General features: G+C 48.4%; 1 protein-coding gene across 1 annotated transcript in view; it reads left to right on the plus strand.

The window, feature by feature from the left end:
• MARCHF4 (membrane associated ring-CH-type finger 4) overlaps positions 1–18,102 on the plus strand; it is a 109,650-nt gene that overhangs the window by 76,893 nt on the left and 14,655 nt on the right. Inside the window, exons 2-3 of the mRNA XM_017534949.2 lie at positions 6,917–7,072; positions 11,634–11,826. Of these exons, the coding sequence (XP_017390438.1) occupies positions 6,917–7,072; positions 11,634–11,826 (349 nt within the window). The remainder of the gene's footprint in view (positions 1–6,916; positions 7,073–11,633; positions 11,827–18,102) is intronic.

Below are 18,102 nucleotides of genomic sequence, written 5' to 3' on the forward strand. Positions count from 1 at the left end.
TTCCATTTCCCTTTTCCCTGCTTATTTTTCTTCATAGCACATACAGCCTCTTAGGTATAAATATGTTACTTTTTATCATATTTATTGTCTGTCTTGACTAGAGAACTTTAGTCAGTTCCATTCACTGCAGTATCCTTATTACCCGAAACAAAACCTGGAACATAGTAGATGAATATTTAATGAATAAATGATTGACCAAGGTCCAGAGAGGTTAAGCAACTTGCCCAGGGTCACACAGATTGTTACAGCTTGGATATACCCAAGCCTGCCTGAGATTAGAGCCCAAGCTTTTAACCACCATATTAGTCTTCTTAAAGGAATAGGTCCCTAAACTGCACCCCAAGGCTGGTGTTCCTGCCTCCTTGTTCTGTTCTCTCAGATTTCCAAACTACAGCACAGCACAGGACTGTCTTTGCTACACTAGACTGTTATTTATTTCTTTCTACTCAGTGGCAGGGATGCCTGGCACCTGTGTGGATAGAAGGGGAAGTCTTTGATTAACCTGTCACTACCATGGCAACCAGGTAACCTAGAGACTCCAAAAGCGAGACCTTCAGACCAAAAGAGGCAAAAAATGAAACAAGCTCAAAATAAACAGAAAGAAATCAATGAATGGAGAAACAACTGGAGCCTGCTGCCTGCAGCTTGCTGTGTCGTCGGCAGTGTTGGGAGGGAAATAGAATTTCTCCTCAACCCTCACAATTTTCTAGTTGGGACAGACACTTGTAATAAAAGACAGATTGACAAGAGAAAAAAGAGCAAGTTTATTAGTGTATGCAGTGTGTATCATGTGGGAGAAGCTTCAACAAAAGGTAACTCGCTGGCTTAGAACTCTGGTTAATATAGCATCTTCCACAGAAACGATATATTTTTAGAGAAGTGGCAAGACAAAGGAAAAGGACTTTGAGTCTCTATGGGCAGAAAAACTTTAGTTAGTAAAGCTTGTTAATATAAATTCCTCTATCGCAGTGAGACTTGCAGTGAACTGAGATTGCGTCACTGCACTCCAGCCTGGGTGACAGAGCGAGACTCTGTATCCATCTCCAAATTTTTCTCTCTTTCTCTCTCCATTTATATATATTCCTCTGGTATCATCTGGAGGCTGATGAGGGTCTAAAGCTCTGTTCAATGTTTACTTTGTTCTCCTGGTGGAAACGGGGAGGCTAAGACATAGATTTGTCTTTGTAAATCTATGTCCTGCTTTATGCAAATAGAGCAGAGCGTTCTCCTGAATCTGCGGCTTCTTAATTGTCTTAGCTCAACACGCCTTCGTATTTTGGGGAGGCATAGTATGGTCTCCTACAGCAGTGAGCGGAATACATCTATCTGCTCTCCCTCCCACCAGCTCCATCACAACAAAGGCTAGAGGGTCACTGCCTGCCTCCTGCCTCTAGCACGACCCCACTTAAACCATACAAGAGGCCTGCACTCTTCTTCTGTCTGGCATCCCTGAAAAGAAGGTTCTTCAGATGTTCCCAGTGACCCCATGGTGACACAAGGAACAATCTTGGGCTAGAAGTCAAGGTCCCTTATCCATCCCAGAAGGGCAGACTCTCTTAGAAAATTTCTTCATCTTTACCACTCTTGGTGACTTGATTGACTCTTTTCTTTAGGCACTCGTTCCCTTCCTTACCTATTTCACCTGTCTTAAAGTGACAGTAGGAAACAGAGCTGTAGTAGAAAAAACTATGAAATTAAAGTTCTTACAGACATGCGAGCTAGAACTGTAATATTGTACCAGGAGGACTTACTTGTGCCAGGCACCATGTCAAAGCCTTGCATTCATGATCTCATTTAATCCTTACAGGTCAGGCAAAATGGCTCACACCTGTAATCCCCACACTTTGGGAGGCTGAGGCAGTGAGGCTGAGGCAGGAGGATCATTTGAGCCCAGGAGTTTGAGATCAGCCTTGGCTACACGGTGAAATCTCATCTCTACAAAATATACAACAGATGTTGCTGGGCATGGTGGCATGTGACTGTAGTCTCAGCTACTCAAGAGGCTGAGGTGGGAGGATCTCACCTAAGGCTGCAGTGAGCCATGATCATGCCACTCTGCACTCCACCCTGGGCAACAGAGTGAGACTGTGTCTCAAAGGAAAGAAAATAAAAATCTTTACAACCACCCTTGAGGGGGGAAGAGTTACTTATAAAGGAGAGATGAAGAAATGGAGCCTCAGAGAGGTTGAGACTTGCCTAAATTTGCACAGCTGGTGAAGAGACGCCAAAAACAAAGCGGCTGTTTCCGAAAACCAAGCTCTTAACCACTCCCCCACGGTGTGTCCCATTGGGGCCCGGTGATTAGGGAAGATCCCATTTTTCTTGTTTCAGTTATTCTCAGGGCAGTCTCTGGCCCCAACACTCTGAGCAGATCGTTGAGGAAGCGTCTGGCGCCCTACACATTTAATGAGCCCCTTTGATCTGTGGAGTTTGCTGAGCTCTGCAGACAAGATCACAGTAATCCTCCCAGCCCAAATGCTGCAGCCTCAGGAGCTGGGCCAGAGGGGCTTGTCCTTTCCCACACCCTGGGGCCTGTTCAATTAGTAAGCACGCCTTAATTGTACATCGCTGATGTGCTCAGTTCTATGGAGTATGTAGGAGCAGCTCTAATCGCAGAGGATTTGAAGATGGTGAAGTGCCAGACTGTTGGTGATGATGGGAGACTTGGCTGAAGGTCTGAGCTGGGCCAGGAATTAAGGCGGGATTTGGAGAGGGGGAGACTTACAGGCACAGGTGCAGGTGGGGCAGCAGGAACCAGAGGATGGAAGCGGGCTGAACAGAGTGGGTGGTGCAGCTGAGACCCTGACAGCCGTGTGACCTTATGTGAGTCATTTAACCTTTCTCCTCAGTTAGGGATATTTCTCATATTGAGAGAATTTTACTAGGGCAGAGGGGGCGGGAATTCATCTCAGTGTCCATGTAGCACCATTTTGGCTTTTAATACAGTTTACTGCAAGGAGCATCTTCCCAAGTCTAGCCTGAATCCATCTGGCTCATTTCCACTTCTGTTGTTCTTGGCGACATACAGGTTTGACCAGGAGAAGTTGGCAAAGAGTCCCGGTTAAAGCTTTTTAGATGCTCCGAACACTAAAAAGATTATGGGCTTTCCCCCAAATGTACACGGAAATACATTAAATCATAACCTACAAAACTTGTCTGAATGCCAAAGTTAAAATAGCTTGTTTCTGGATTTCCCCCAACCCCCAGAGCAAAGCCCAGATCACTTCCTTTATCAAAATTAAACTTTTCTAACAGTTGGTTGCCCTTGCTTTCTTTTCTTTTTTGAGCTGGAGTCGCGCTCTGTCGCCTAGGCACAGTGGTGCCATTCCTGCTTACTGCAACCTCTTTTGGTCCAGGTTCAAGCAATTCTCCTGCCTCAGCCTCCCGAGTAGCTGGCATTATAGGAGCATGCCACCAAGCCCACTAATTGTTGTATTTTTCTGTAGCGATGGGGTTTCGCCATGTTGGCTAGGCTGGTCTTGAACTCCTGACCTCAAGTGATCCACCCGCCTTGGCCTTCCAAAGTGCTGGGATTACAGGCGTGAGTCACCACGCATGGCCCATCCTTGCTTTCTAATATTTGTAATGCCAGAAGCAAGTCCCTGTGGTGCCTTTTGGGGTTTTCTTCTCCCTACAGGAAAATGAATGGTGTGCTGGAGGGGAAGCAGCACAGTCCTGGCCTCTTGATCCTTACCCAGGCACTGGGACCAGGCCAGGTCATGCTCCTCCTTTCTCCACCCAGAGTAGCGTGCTGAGGCTTGGGGGGCTCCCGTGGGCCCTGATGGTCCCACAGCCAGAGCCCAGGTCTTGTTATCAGCCGTACCCCAGGCAGCAGCTCTTCCTGCCTTGTCTCTTGGCTGCTGCTTGGGAAGCAAGGCGTGGAGACTTCACTGTCGCTCAGCACCGTTGCCAGGGACCAGAAGTAATGTCTCTTACCTGATGGGCAATTTGACATGGCTGCTTAACAACCCGATTAATCAAACCCAGCTCATCCTGTTAGAATTAATGAGCCTAGGCCAGGCGCGGTGGCTCAAGCCTGTAATCCCAGCACTTTGGGAGGCCGAGGCGGGTGGATCACGAGGTCAAGAGATCGAGACCATCCTGGTCAACATGGTGAAACCCCGTCTCTACTAAAAATACAAAAAATTAGCTGGGCATGGTGGCGCGTGTCTGTAGTCCCAGCTACTCAGGAGGCTGAGGCAGGAGAATTGCCTGAACCCAGGAGGCGGAGGTTGCGGTGAGCCGAGATCGCGCCATTGCACTCCAGCCTGGGTAACGAGAGCGAAACTCCGTCTCAAAAAAAAAAAAAAAAAAAAAAAAAAATTAATGAGCCTAGGAAATGCTGCCACGAATAATGAGGAATTTTGCCCCTCCCGTAGCACGTCTCTCCATTCACCCCCTCCTGTTTCCTTTTTAGAACCAAAGAGTGGCACCTCAGTACAAGGGCCCTTAGGCCTTGATGGGTGTGCCTAGCACCCAGCAATGTGGGTATCTCCTGCCTCTTCTGTTCTCCAGGAGATGGCTGCCTACCTGGAGCCAAAGGCTGGTCATGTCCTAGAGAAGCAAAACCTCTTGTTCATCAAACAGATATGCATGCATTCAGCTCTCAAAGTTGAATTGAGTATCAGACTTTACCAGGCCCTTTACTAGATGTTAGGGCTGCAAAGATGGATGAGATATTGTTCCGGTGAGGGGCAAATAGGGGTGTGCTATAACAGAGGGTATAGGAAGGGCCTGGAGCCACAGCAAAGGGGGCCTGCTGATATTGGAGTAGCAGAGTGGGGAACCAAGGAGGGCTTCGTGGGGTTGAGTACTAAGAACCAGCTCAGTCAGGAGACCCCCACCCAGGAGGGCAGAAGGTATTGAGAGGCAGACACCCAGATAGCCAACAGAGTGGATCTATCCTGGGGACGAACGGCCTGAGAGCCTGCGGGACTTACAGCCCTCCAGACTGAAGGCCCTGAGCTGAGAGTTTATTTGATCTTTGACAGGTGATTCTTATTAATACACACGTGTTTTATGTAGACATACAACTCAGGAATATACCAGGTACGCAACTGTTACCTGATTACAAACTAAAAGGTATCCTCCACAAAGGAGCCATGAGGGCAGGGTAAAGTTAATGTTTCTCAACAGATGAGCACCTGAGCATTTCTGCCAAGTTCATTCATTGCACAAATACACACAGAGTGCCAGGCACTGATCAAGATGGTCCCCAGGGTGAATAAAATGGATGTGGTTCCCATTCTCATGGAATGGGCATTCTCATTCCTATTCCTCAAGGCAGTGCAGGCAACCTGAGAAGACGATTTATTTTTTCATGTACTTATTCAAACATGGAAACTCATTTAGGGCCTGGCCCCTTGGGTATAGGGATTGGCACAGGAGGAAAGGTGTGCAAAGATGAACACCTCACCCTGCCTTCTGGGGCTCCTCGGGGGGGAAGACAGGGATATGCAGATCCTCATAATGACATGCCAAGCGTGCTAACAGGGATGTGCCCAAGTCACTCCGCATAAGGTACTCAGAGCTGAAAGCACTGTGCTGAACCTGAAGAAGTCAGGGACCACTCCCCGTAGGAGGCGGCATTCAAGATCATCTTGAAGACAGGGAGTAACAGTCAACAGATAGACCAGGCACAAAAGGACATTCTAGACAGTCACAGTGAGGTCCTTGAGAGTTAGGAGTTGAAATGAAAAGGAAAGATGATTCCAGGACTCTTGGAGCGTGATTACAGAGGCAGATGGAGATCCGGAACTTCAAGACCAGCCTGGGCAACATAATGAGACCCCATCTTTACAGAAAAATAAAAAATTAACCAGGCATGGTGGTGCATGCCTGCAGTTTCAGCTGCTTGGGAGGCTGAGGCCAGAGCATCACGTGAGTCCAGGAGATCAAGGCTGCAGTTAGCCACGATCATGCCACCACACTGAGCCTGGGCAGCAGAGTGAGATCCTGTCTCAAAAACACCAAACAAACAAAAAACGCAGGTTTCAGCCACGGCCATCTGCCCAACGCTGCAGTCCACTCACAGGGAGTTTCAGATCTGACATCATCTTGTTCAGTTGAGTCCTCTGCCTCTGATTCCAATTCCTACAGGCTGGGCTTCCCAGCTACCTCCAGCCAGGTCCAACGGTGGCTGGAGAAACCCAGGCCTTCAGTGAGGGCATCTGCCCAACCTCCTAGATCCCTAGGATTCAGACCTGTCTCCAGGTCTTTCTCACTTGGGGACTGAAGGCAGGAGGCTTTGCTGAAAAGAGCTGGGTCTCTATGCATTGGCCTGCAGAAGACTACAAAGGCTCCAGACCAGAGCTCAGAGCTCTACACTCAGCCAAAATGATCATCACCATGTATTTTAAAAGCCTGCACCCAATTGCTACTATTTGACTACTGGGAGGTTTTACATAAAGATTCCCACTAGATCCCCACATCTACACTGCCTAGAGCTGATGGTGGCTGTCCCTTTAACTTGGGTCTGAGCCTTCCAATTCAGTTCCTACCAGCTAGCTTTTGTCACCTGTGGTGCCTGCCTGGCCTTGAGAGCATTTGAGTTTGCAACCCTTGGCCGAGCCTTTACAGAGAAGCTCCTGGAACCTGACACCCCCCAGTGAACAGCAGAGGCTTCCGCAGACGCTAGCCCACTCATCTTCGTAGAACGCTAGGAATTCATAGTACTGAGGTGTATCAAGTAGGAGCAGGGACTCAGAGCTATTGGTTGTGCTGACCGACATTGCTTGGCTCTCACGGTGGGGGTGCTGGAGCCCAGGCATCCTCTTTGGAGTCTGGTGCCCCCAAACAAAGCCTGTGGACTGCTTGGGTGGCCCAAACCAGGCTGCAGCTGCCACCCATTGGCCCATGGCCCACCCACCAGCCACTGTGAGGCTCGGCCTCATCACCATGTGCTCTCTCCCTGCAGGGGGAGCTGCTGAGCCCGTGCCGCTGCGATGGCTCGGTCAAGTGCACACACCAGCCTTGCCTCATCAAGTGGATCAGCGAGCGGGGCTGCTGGAGCTGCGAGCTGTGCTACTACAAGTACCACGTCATCGCCATAAGCACAAAGAATCCTCTGCAGGTACGACCCAGGGCTGCCCGGCGGGGCGGCTGGGCCTGGAGCTTCCACAGCACCTGCTGCAGCAGGAGGCTCTCTTCACCTTAGATTCAGGGCAGTGTGAGGAAAAGGAGGGAGTGTGCTGGGTAGGCAAGCACGGTGGGTGGCATGGGGCAGGAGGGGAGGAAAGGACATTTGTGTTTCCTCTTCAGCTTCACCAAGAAGAGGAAAAGATGGGGCAAAAGATACAGAAGGAAAGCAGCGTGGAGGATCAGAGGAAAAAGGGAGAAGAAGTAAGTGAATGGATGAATAAATAAATGCAGAAAGGAGAGGAAAAGGAAAGGAAAGGAAGAAATAAAGGAGGGAGGGAAGAAGAAGAAAAAAAGAAAGACCAGAGGGCAGAGAGAACAGGATACAAAAAGGCAGGAGGTAGGAGGAGTGAGGAGAAGGACCGAGATCAAGGTACGGCTGGCAAGGGAGAAATAAGAACAGCTTCAGTGGTACTTCTCACACTTCAATGTGCATGTAATTCATCTGCAGTCTTGTCAAAATGCAGGCTGTGATTCAGTACGTCTGGAGCAGAGCCTGGGATTCTGCATTTCTAACCAGGTGATGTTGATGCTTCTGGTTTGGAGACCACATTTCCAGTGGCAGGGAACAGAGGGAAAAACAGAAGAAACAGGAGAGGGAGGCAGAGAAAAATGGGAATATGAACAATAAAAAATAGAAGCAGAGGAGAGAATAATATAAAAAAGCTACTGTGGAAAGGCAGGCAGGGCCAGGGTGGGATGAGGGCCTGCCACACAGACTCAGACAGAACTTAGGATTCCTTTGCCTGCCCCAGCACTCTATCCCTGCCCTGACTCATCCATTGTCCCAGAGAAGCTGGCAGGCCTGTGCCACCCGCACAAATGCCCCAAATCAAACAGCTCTCCTTTGAGGCACACACACATACAGAGAGCATTTTGCTTCTGAAAATACCTCCACATATGCAAGATCAGCCAATTAAGCTGCCACATAATCAATTAGTGAGCATGAGAGGGAGGGTGGGGACTTCAGCTCCCAGCACAGTCTCACTCCTCCTCTCTGGGGTGGTGTGGTGGGGTGGGGGGCAGTCCTGAAAGCCCAGGAGGGCTGAGTGGGGGTGGGAGGGATGGTGGGGGTGGGGTCTTTGCATGAAGGAGCAGCTGGAAACACCCCCAGGTATGGTATCCAGGGTGTTTTATTTTAGACCCCATGGAGTTTTCCATGGTGCACTCCCAGGAATGTATCTGTGTATGTGTGTGTGTGTTGCACGCACACAAGTGTGCTATATGGGGGGCATTTCTGGAAGGTGGTACTGAAAGCCCCAGGCACCTTAACCCTCTTAGTAGAATACCAAGGGGTCATAAAGAGGTGCCTTTCCCTGCTGCTGGTTCTATCTTCAATTCACTTCAAAATCTCGAAGTGTCTTAAAATAGCAGTGTCACGAGACAGCGAACTCCACCACGTCCTCTGGGCTCCAGCAGGGGTCTGAATGCATTAACCCTCCCCTTCCTTTTCAGCTGGCTCAAGCCTCAAGGAAGGGTCAGATTCCAAACCCATGAGCCCACCCCAAAGCACCCTTCCTTGGCTGTACCCTTGGCTCATGAAGTGAAAATGCACTTAGGGATAAGTTTTTCCTGGGGGTAAAAAATGAAAAGGTTATTCTAATCTCCCAAGTCAGGTAAGCAAGTGGCAGTGTTAGCAATACAGATCTATGAGTCTATTCCTGAGTTCCTACTTTGTCTTCCACTGTGGGTTTCTTGACACTCACTACTGGAGGCTCCCTCTGATTCTGTTGCTCCTGGAAATGCAATGGTGTGTGCTTAGCAAATGCCATCTCACTTCTGGATAGCACAGGAAGAAGGAAGTAGCTTGGATTAGAAGCAATGTTGTGTGGTTGTGGTCCACATTGTCTCAGTTGTGTGTCCTGCACTCCTCAGGCCCAGCATCATGTGAGACTGCTGCCTGCTTAGCACACTGGGAAACTTCTGGGCTACTATGCCCCAGCCCAGCTGCATCACCTGCAGTATAGGATGGAGCTGGCAGGCCCCACCACAAGGGGGCAGATCAGTGGATGGGAGTCCCAGGCACAGGCACGTTTGGGGATCTCCCTGCCTTGACATGGCAATCTGTATTTTTGCTGGAACATCAGGAAGAACACCCTTCAAAGCACTGGTTTAAGAGTGATTTCATTTAACATAACACTGTAGGAACTTGGAAAGACCAATTCTTTCCATTTCACAGAAAGGAAATTGAGGGTCCTCATGATTTATTGACTTCTCCTAGGTTACACTCAGTGCATAGGAGCAGAGCCCAATCAGGATTGGGTCATCTGATTCATTGCTCAGCGCCCCTTCCTGTTCTAAGACACACAACATCCTGTGTCTGTGCTCTTCCCCTTGTCTCTCCGTTCATTGGTGCTGCAGGATAAGAGCTCAGGGGATGGAGAAGCCTCATGATACTGAGATCACAGTAGGGATCTGGTGGCAGCCTGGGTCTGTGGGTGCCCATCTCCCCCTCCCAGCCCTCCTGTGAGTTTTCAGGGCTCGCTCACTCCCTCATCTCTGTGGAGTTTCATATGGGAAAGACAGGAGGGGAGTGCCTTGTCCATAGCACCCGCCCTGCTCCTTCGTCACGCTTCACACTACAGTCAGGAACCCCATTTAGGCTCCACAGCTGGCTTCAGAGCAGGTAGAAGGGGCTTAGGGATGAAGAGAAGCTTTCTGTGCCTCTATATTTGGCATTTTTGAAGTCTAGGGGAGCAGGAGAAAGTGAGGATTATGGATGCCTCAATGGTAGAAACAAAAACTCAGCCAGAAGCCCTCTTTCCAGGCAGTGGGCAGGCCCTGGAAAAAGCATTTGTTGTGCATGAAAGAAGTCTGTATGATGAAGTCATCTTCTGGAAAATCCTTTCATTATGTGTAACCGTAGACTGGGGGAAACAGTAGAAAATGTAAAGGCCCAATTACCCGTAATGAGAGGCTATTTGTATAATTAAATGTAGAGGCTGATGTCCTATGTCTGGACCAGCCAGTGACATGTTTCCCAATAGTTACAATTCCTTGGAGGCCACTGGCCAGGCCAATCCCGGCTGCAGCCAGAATGAATCAATTCTTCCATCCAGGTCTCCTTGTTGGCAGAGTGAAAGTAGTCTGCCTTTCCTCCGAGTTCAGAGTGAAATGCTTTGTGGGGGTGTTCTTGGCAGAGCGCTATGCAAATCTCTCCAATCAGAAGATGTCCTTCCCCCCACCTTCCCAAATTCGATCCTGTCAGTAATCTGCTTAAAACCATTCATGTCATCACATCTACACTTAGGACAAACCGCAAAGTCTCTGCCTGTTCTACAAGGTTCTGTGTGATCTCTCATTCTTCCTTTTCCAGTTGTCTCGCCCCACAAACTCTTTTGCTGTCTTCACTCCACCCACTCTCACCTTCTCCCAGGCTTTTTACCCTCCCCATGCTTTCTTCTGGCACAGGCCTTTGCACATGCTCCTCCCTCTGCCGGAAGCGGTCTTCCCTCTGCCGGAAGCGGTCTTTCCTCCTTTCTTCGCCTAGTCACTTTTTAGTCAGCTCAAGGCTTGCTTCCTCTGGGAAGTTGAATCCCCCTATCAGAGGCTCTCGCTGTGTCATGTTCCGCCCTGACTTACCCTTGATGAATTGCATGTGCAAATAATTACATTGTTGTCTAAGCTCCCTAGACTATAAGCTCCATAGGGGCAGGCACTTTGTCTGTTTTCACCTAGGGCTTTATTGCCAGCACCTAGCATAGTGGCCAGCACATGGAAAATACTCGATATATATTCCTTAAGTAAGTGCATGAATAAACCCCAAGTTAAAAATCTAACTGCTGGCTCCTTCAGACCTATACTGCCTGGATCAGCCATAGAATCACAGAATTTCAGAGTCGAAACTCACCAACACCCTAGCCTTTACCCCATCTGTCAACACTGCTGTAAACACAGTGCTTTTTCTGTTAAAAAATGAAATATAAGTGTTGATAAACATTCAGTAAGTTATAAGCTGTTTTTCTTCTCTCTCCCGACATTTCATTCCCTTGTCTACAGAATTGGTAATCTCTAGCACATAAATTAAGTGGCATGCAAGGTGGTGTTGTAGAAAGCAAGAAAAAAATCCAAAAGATCAAAAACAAAAGGCCTGTACACTCTCAGCACCTATTAGCGAGAAAATAGACTCTGTTGCTCTGAAAAGAATCATCTGGGAGCCTAGAACACCACCCACACTAGCTCTGCATTTTCAACATTCCCTCCATTTCTCTGTCCATATCATAATCAAGTCTAAGGGTCTTCCTTTCCAGCCATGCCCACCTAAAGCCCCCTCCTTACAATGAACTGTGATCATTTGGTGTGACAGAGATTTCCTCTGCATCAAAACTTCAATGTGAAGTTCAGAAACCTGCAAAATGCCCATTGTACCGCAGGTTGGAAAGCCCTGGCTTAAATCCTATATCAGAGGTGAGCTATTGGAGCAGTAGACGGAAGAGGGGTGGGAATGGGATGAGGGCATCTGAATGACTGCTAACTGACCACTCTTTCTCCCACAGTGGCAGGCCATCTCTCTGACAGTCATTGAGAAGGTTCAGGTTGCAGCTGCCATCCTGGGCTCCCTCTTCCTCATCGCCAGTATCTCTTGGCTCATCTGGTCCACTTTCAGCCCCTCGGCAAGATGGCAGCGCCAAGACCTCCTCTTCCAGATCTGCTACGGGATGTATGGCTTCATGGACGTGGTGTGCATAGGTGGGTCTGGGGGCTTGTCTCCATGGGAAGTGGGGACCCATGTACTCGTGGGATGGACAGATCCCTTGGGATCCCCCATTGTGGGAGGCGGAAGCAGATATGGTCCCAGGCTTGAGACCTGTGAGCTCAGGAGAGGCCAGAGACTTGGATTCAAGGGGTAGATGGGAAGCGGGAGGAGGCAGGGCAAAGAAGGAAGATCTAGATCTTTCCCAAACAAATTTGTCTTGCACAGTTGAAGATAAAGATGAGGCTTGCCTCTAGGAGGATCTGAGAAAGGTTGTTAGTCTATACGCCTCAAGCAGGATGTGCATGACTTCCTCTCCACTGTGCACCCTACACTGCCAAGTATGACAAGGAGGCCTGCCTGTTTCATTCCATTCTCTTCACAGCAAAATGCCTAGAGACAGCCATGGTCGAATCTGCCCCGACTCCCTGCATTTTTTTAGCTTTCTCTAAGCCTGTTCTAATGCCCTGAGTTTCTCTAGTCCAGTGGTTTTCCGGCTGTGTGTAGTGCCGGGCCCCACACACAAGTCCAGGCTCCCGCATCCCAACCAGGGAATGGAAAAGGATGCTTCACGGAGAGGCTTCAGATTCTCACTCCTGCTTCTTCGTGGCATCTGTTCTTCTATTTACATGGATTTCTGTTCCAGATAACGTTTTGTTTAAAGGTTTCAGTGTATTAGGAAAAAAAATTGGACCAGGCGCGGTGGCTCATGCCTGTAATCCCATCACTTTGGGAGGCAGAGGCAGGCGGATCACCTGAGGTCAGGAGTTTGAGACCAGCCTGGCTAACATGGTGAAATCCTGTCTCTACTAAAAATACAAAAATTAGCCGGGCATGGTGGCAGGTGCCTGTAATCCCAGCTGCTCAGGAGGCTGAGGTAGGAGAATTGCTGGAACCCAGCAGGTGGAGGTTGCAGTGAGCTGAGATTGTGCCACTGCACTCCAGCCTGGTAGACAAGAGTGAGACCGAGTCTTTAAAAAAAAAAAAAAAAAATCGGAACCCACTGCTTTAGATCCTGCTCCTTCCCTGACCCCACCCCCAAGTTTATATCCTTCCTTTCTTTCACTATGTAGTTTGGGTGGTGAAGGGCTGGGCCTTTCTCCTCCCTCCCGCAACAGATGATTGTGGCTGTTGACTCTGAAGACTTGATCCAAGCAGCTAAGGAGGTGGGGAAGCACTGGTCAGACATCCCACCCTGAAACTCTCAGGTTATCCCCTAAGTCACAGTCCTGGGAGCATTAGAGTTCCACAGTTGCCCTCTCTGAGCATTATTAGTATGTATATTGTATTAAATAGGCTACAATTCTCTGTTTGGCAGGAAAATATCTATTAGCTAGAATTTGGCTGGGATGATGTTTGTGTGAGTTTCTTTGGAGTTCTTTAACATTAGGGGTCAGAAAAACCTGGAGACTCACATACTGGTTGCAGCAGCCAGAGACTAGGGATGCTGGAACTTGTAAACTTGTCTAAGCCATCTTGCTGTCTCTCCACGTTCGCTAAGCCAATACATCAACTCCAAGTTCAAGAGTCTTTTAATTATGGCATCGAGGCAGTGAGAGAAGCAGACAGCCTAGGTTTGGAGGACTGTGAATGGGGAACAATTTGACATTGACACATTCTAATTTTCTTTTCCCTCCCGCCAAACTCTCCTCCTACTCCTGCTGAGCCCTGGATTATTGATGCCAAAAGCCAGGTGTGTCTCCATATGGAGGTTTACAGCAGCTCTGGTATGGAAGGGGGAAACAGTGGAGGGGCCCCTCTAGCTGCCCTTCATTCTCCTTCAGGCAGGATTTAGATCAGTCTCTGCTGTATCCTTCTATGAGACATGCTTTCTTGTCACATGATGTATTAGTCAGCTAGTCAGCATTGGCTGCAGTAACAAAGAATTCTGAAAATCGTAGTGCCTTACAACAAACTTTTATTTCCCATTCAGGGGTTTGGGAGATGGCTGTGGTTCTGCTAGTCTTGGCTGGGCTTAGCTTCTGGTTGTGCATTGGGTTCAGGCCTGCTCTGAGTGTCTCCTCATGCTGGGACCCAGGCTGAAGGAGCAGGGACTACTGGATGCGCTATTTTCCTTACTGAATGCAGGAGAATAAGAGGGCTTTGTGGAAACTTGCAATGCATCTCAAAGCATCTGCTCAGAACTGGTGCACTGTCCCTTCTGCCCACAGCCTATTGGTTAACACAAGTCCTCAGTAAGCCCAACATCAGTAGGATAACAGGGCAGGGAAAAATGTTCCTTCCCTGGAAGGAGCATGGACAAGAGAGAGGAGCATAAATACCCACTACCATGGATGGCTCTACAGATTTGAAGACCACATTGAATATAGAAGAGACCATGTCATCGACCAGTCTAGCTCACTTGCTTTGCAGCTAAGAGAACTGGGGCTCAGAGAGAGGAAATAATCTGCTCAAGGTTCTTATCTAGGATTAAAAGCGAGATCTCCTGACTCACAACCCCGTGCTCATTCCATTAGCCTTCTTGCACCAAATGGCAGGAGTCCCATGGTATGACTTACGGGAAACCTGCAGATGCCACCTGTGACTTTGAGTGCACCTGGGCCCTCTCACAAAGGGGCTCTCATACATAGGTCTATTCCCCGTGGCTCTGAGCCTCCCAGTGCTCCTGCTCAGGCTTGCCTGGTGCTCTGGTCTCTCCTGCTCATGGTGTCTCTCTCTGAGTAGGGCTCTGTGCCATCTCTCCTCCTCCTCCTCCTCTTTCTTGGCTTTTTTCTAGCTGCCTGCCTTTTCCCTGGCCCACTTCTATCTCTCTAATTCTATTTCTTATACACATGTGGCACTCAGTACTTCAGTTTATGGAAGGCACAGAGTGGGCTGAATATTAAGAGTTTTCATTGTTTTTCTTTCTTAGAAAAAAAATAATAGCCTAAGATACAGAAGCACGCCATAATTTATCCATTCTGTGCTGAGAAGTCAGTGACTCTTGGAGAGAGCCAGAGGATGGGAGGGGAATGCAGAGGGACCCTACTTGCTTTCAGTGTCATCCAAAAGTGGCGGGATCTATTGACATTTAGACCATCTCACCTTTAAGGGGTTCAGACAGCTCTATCATTGTATTGATTATGATAAGAACCTATTCCATTTCAGAGCATGACCTCAAGGGCAAGGATTCGTCTTCCCATTTTTCAGATTGTGAAATTCTGAAATGGAAGCATTCTGACTCCCGCAGCAGAGTAGGACTCTCAGTTCAGTGTTTTTCTAGGAGAGGCTGTCCACAGGGGAAAATGCCGGGAGAAAAAATAAAAAGGAGTAATATGTGATCTTGCAAGAGAGTGGGAGGTGCCAGGCAATGGTGAGAATCCACAGACAGATTCTTGGGGTTGCAATGATGGGGATTTTGATGACGGCAACATGATGATAACCAGTAGTGATGATGGTGGTTTCGGGGTGAAATTCAACTTCTCCTTCTGTGCAGTATTCTGTCCAGTAGAGGGAAAATGCATTGTACTCCACAAATAGGTGTAAAAGTATCTGCTTTTTAGGGGATCTCTAGAGGGAGAATCGGGTACAGCCTGCAATGCCTGCCAGGGATATCTTTATTTTTAGGCTCAACTAGACATTCTGACTCATGGGGACTACCAGAGAGCACAGTTGGCATTCGATTCACTCAGGGCAATGTAGAACAGGAACCACAGCCTCCCGTAGGGCAAGTCGGGCTCACCTCTAGAGGGAGTCCTCACCGCACTCCACATCCTAGTCCCCAGCTATTGTCTTGGCTCCCAAACAGTAGCTCAGGAGCAAGAAGATAAGACCCACAACCATGGGTGTAGGGTCCATCAGGGCATCATTTCCAGGGTTCCTGCAGAAGTCAAACTCAGTTCAGGCCACTGTGCCTAGGGAAGCCCAAGCCACAGGCTCCCAGCAGGCATTTGCAGTAAAGCACCCATCAACCAAGGGTGCTTTACAACCCAAGTGATGCTGTAACACAGCCGACACTCCCCCTTCATCAAATTTCCAGGGAAGAAGAAGCAGAATGCCCATCCAGGGTCCAGTTTGTTTTGAGAGAAGGAGAAAATGTCCCCATCACCCCTCTCCTACCACCTCCTGCCTCCACCCATGAGCCTGGACCTCTGGCCACCCAAACCTGATGTGCTCAATCAAGGAGAGATGGAGAAGCTAGAACAGGGAACAGAGACCTGGCTGGGACTACCAGAAGGAGGCGCAGTGTGGTCTTCTTGCTGCACGAAGTTGGAAACAAAGGCAAGAGCCACAGGAGGCATCTATCTTACATTTGAGGCATCTAACATTTGAGGCATTCAGTGGTTTCAAAACCTGATTAAGTTAGTTTGCTTCCACAAAAAAGGGGGAAACTTTCCTTCCAGAAGTCCTGAGAGAGTAGAAGAAGATAATGTGAATGGGGAGAGGAAGAGGAGGCTCCCTGGCAGAGAGTGGGTGGAAGGGTTTCAGCAGAGGGGCAACTTCTCAAGAAATGCTGGTGGAGAAAAGTGTTGACGAAAAGCATCAGTATCCATAGGCCCAAGCTCCTTGATGGGTGGAGAAATTCAGCACCTGAGATAAAAATCTTATCGTCGGGAGAAAAGAAAATGGATCTGGCCCCGTGTTGACTCAAAAGGCTGAGTAAGAGAACAGAAACAAAACCATCTGCTACTATGAGTCTCTAGACTTCATATTTCAGATACCAAGGAAAATTTGTTTATTCCCTAAGACTATCAAATGGCCACAGATAGTAAAGAATATGAGTAAACATAATATGGCTGGTTTTAATGAATCGTTAACAATGTATTTACCTTTCCCATTGGAGTGGTGTGCTAAGGGACAGCTCATGAGAGTGGGAGGGGCTCCGAGGAGAAACTTTGCAGAAAGCCAACAGCAGCTCTGCAGATACGCCCTGCTGGGAAGCCAGGAGGATGCGGCGTGGGACACTGACTGCTTGCTGCTCATGGAGCTGCTTCAACCCCATCCACAGCTGTATCTACCCGACTGGCTCTTAGGACAATTAGCGGTCAGTGAGAAGACTCCAGAGCAGTGACTATCAGAGGATGGCCCAGGGCTTACCAAAGGATTATGCCGGAAATGATTGCCGGGAAGGTCTGAGCTCCCTAGTTGATGCAGCACAGCTCCAGAGTTGAGGATGATGGCTTTAGACTTGGTTATACCACAGGGTTGTACATTTACTGATACAAGCTGCCTCAACGGACAAAGCATCTCTTAGCTTTGGGTCCTAACTTTCTAGACTAATGCATGCCACTGTGAAAGCCAAACGTAAGTTGCTTTGGCTAGAACCAACTGCGACATCCCTGCAAGAACAGAGGGAAACCGATTCAGGGTACGACCCCAAAAGATAAGCAGGATAAGTATTAGGATGCATATTTAACAGGTGAGGAAAGGGTTAAAGCAGCTGTGCTCCAGATCACACCACTAAGACAATGGTAGAGCAGACAGATTAAACCAAGAACCCCCGGCTCTAGTTAGGGCTTTTTCTATTATCTATTTCTTCTCTGATTGTTTTGTAAAACTGCAAAAGCAGAGCTTGGTTGGGGAGGCAGGTTGAGGGGCAAATTAGTCCTGTAATATTTTGACCCACAGGATAACTGCTGGTAACAATCAGAAATTCAGTGAGACCCAGCAGCTCCTGTCCTATATTCAGGGTTTGGGAGGTCAGCCATTGTTGCATCTCCTTTTTGATCATGCTATTTTGACATCAATTGAGAGAGAGGCCTGAGAAATTGAGATGAAATTTGATGGTTTATCTTCCTATAAGATGCTCTGGTGAAAGGGTTATCAGGTGGGAGAAGCTAAATCCAGTTAACATGAACTTGGGGAATCCATTCATTCATTAATTTAAAAATATTTATTCAGGCCAGACACAGTGGCTCATGCCTGTAATCTCAGCACTTTGGGAGGCCAAAGTGGGAGGACTGCTTGATACAGCCTGAGCTGTATCAACACAGGGAGATCCCATCTCTACAAAAAAAAAAAAAAAAAAAGCTAGGTATGGTGGTGTGTGCCTATAGTCCCAGCTACTTGGGAGATTTAGGTAGGAGGATCACTTGAGCCCAGGAGGTCAAGGCTGCAGTGAGCTACGATGGCACCACCACTGTACTCCAGCCTGGGTGACAGAGCAAGACCATGTCTCAAAAAATATGTATATTCAGAGGAACCTGGGCATATGCGCTCAAATCAGAAAGTCGCCTGCTTTCAAGAATCTTTCTTTTTGTTGGGGAGGCAGACAACGTAATCACTAAACCCTATGTCATAAGAGCTGGGACTGGGTCTGAACACAGGGATGA

Source organism: Cebus imitator, unplaced genomic scaffold (assembly GCF_001604975.1).
Source record: "Cebus imitator isolate Cc_AM_T3 unplaced genomic scaffold, Cebus_imitator-1.0 Scaffold89, whole genome shotgun sequence".
NCBI lineage: Eukaryota > Metazoa > Chordata > Mammalia > Primates > Cebidae > Cebus > Cebus imitator.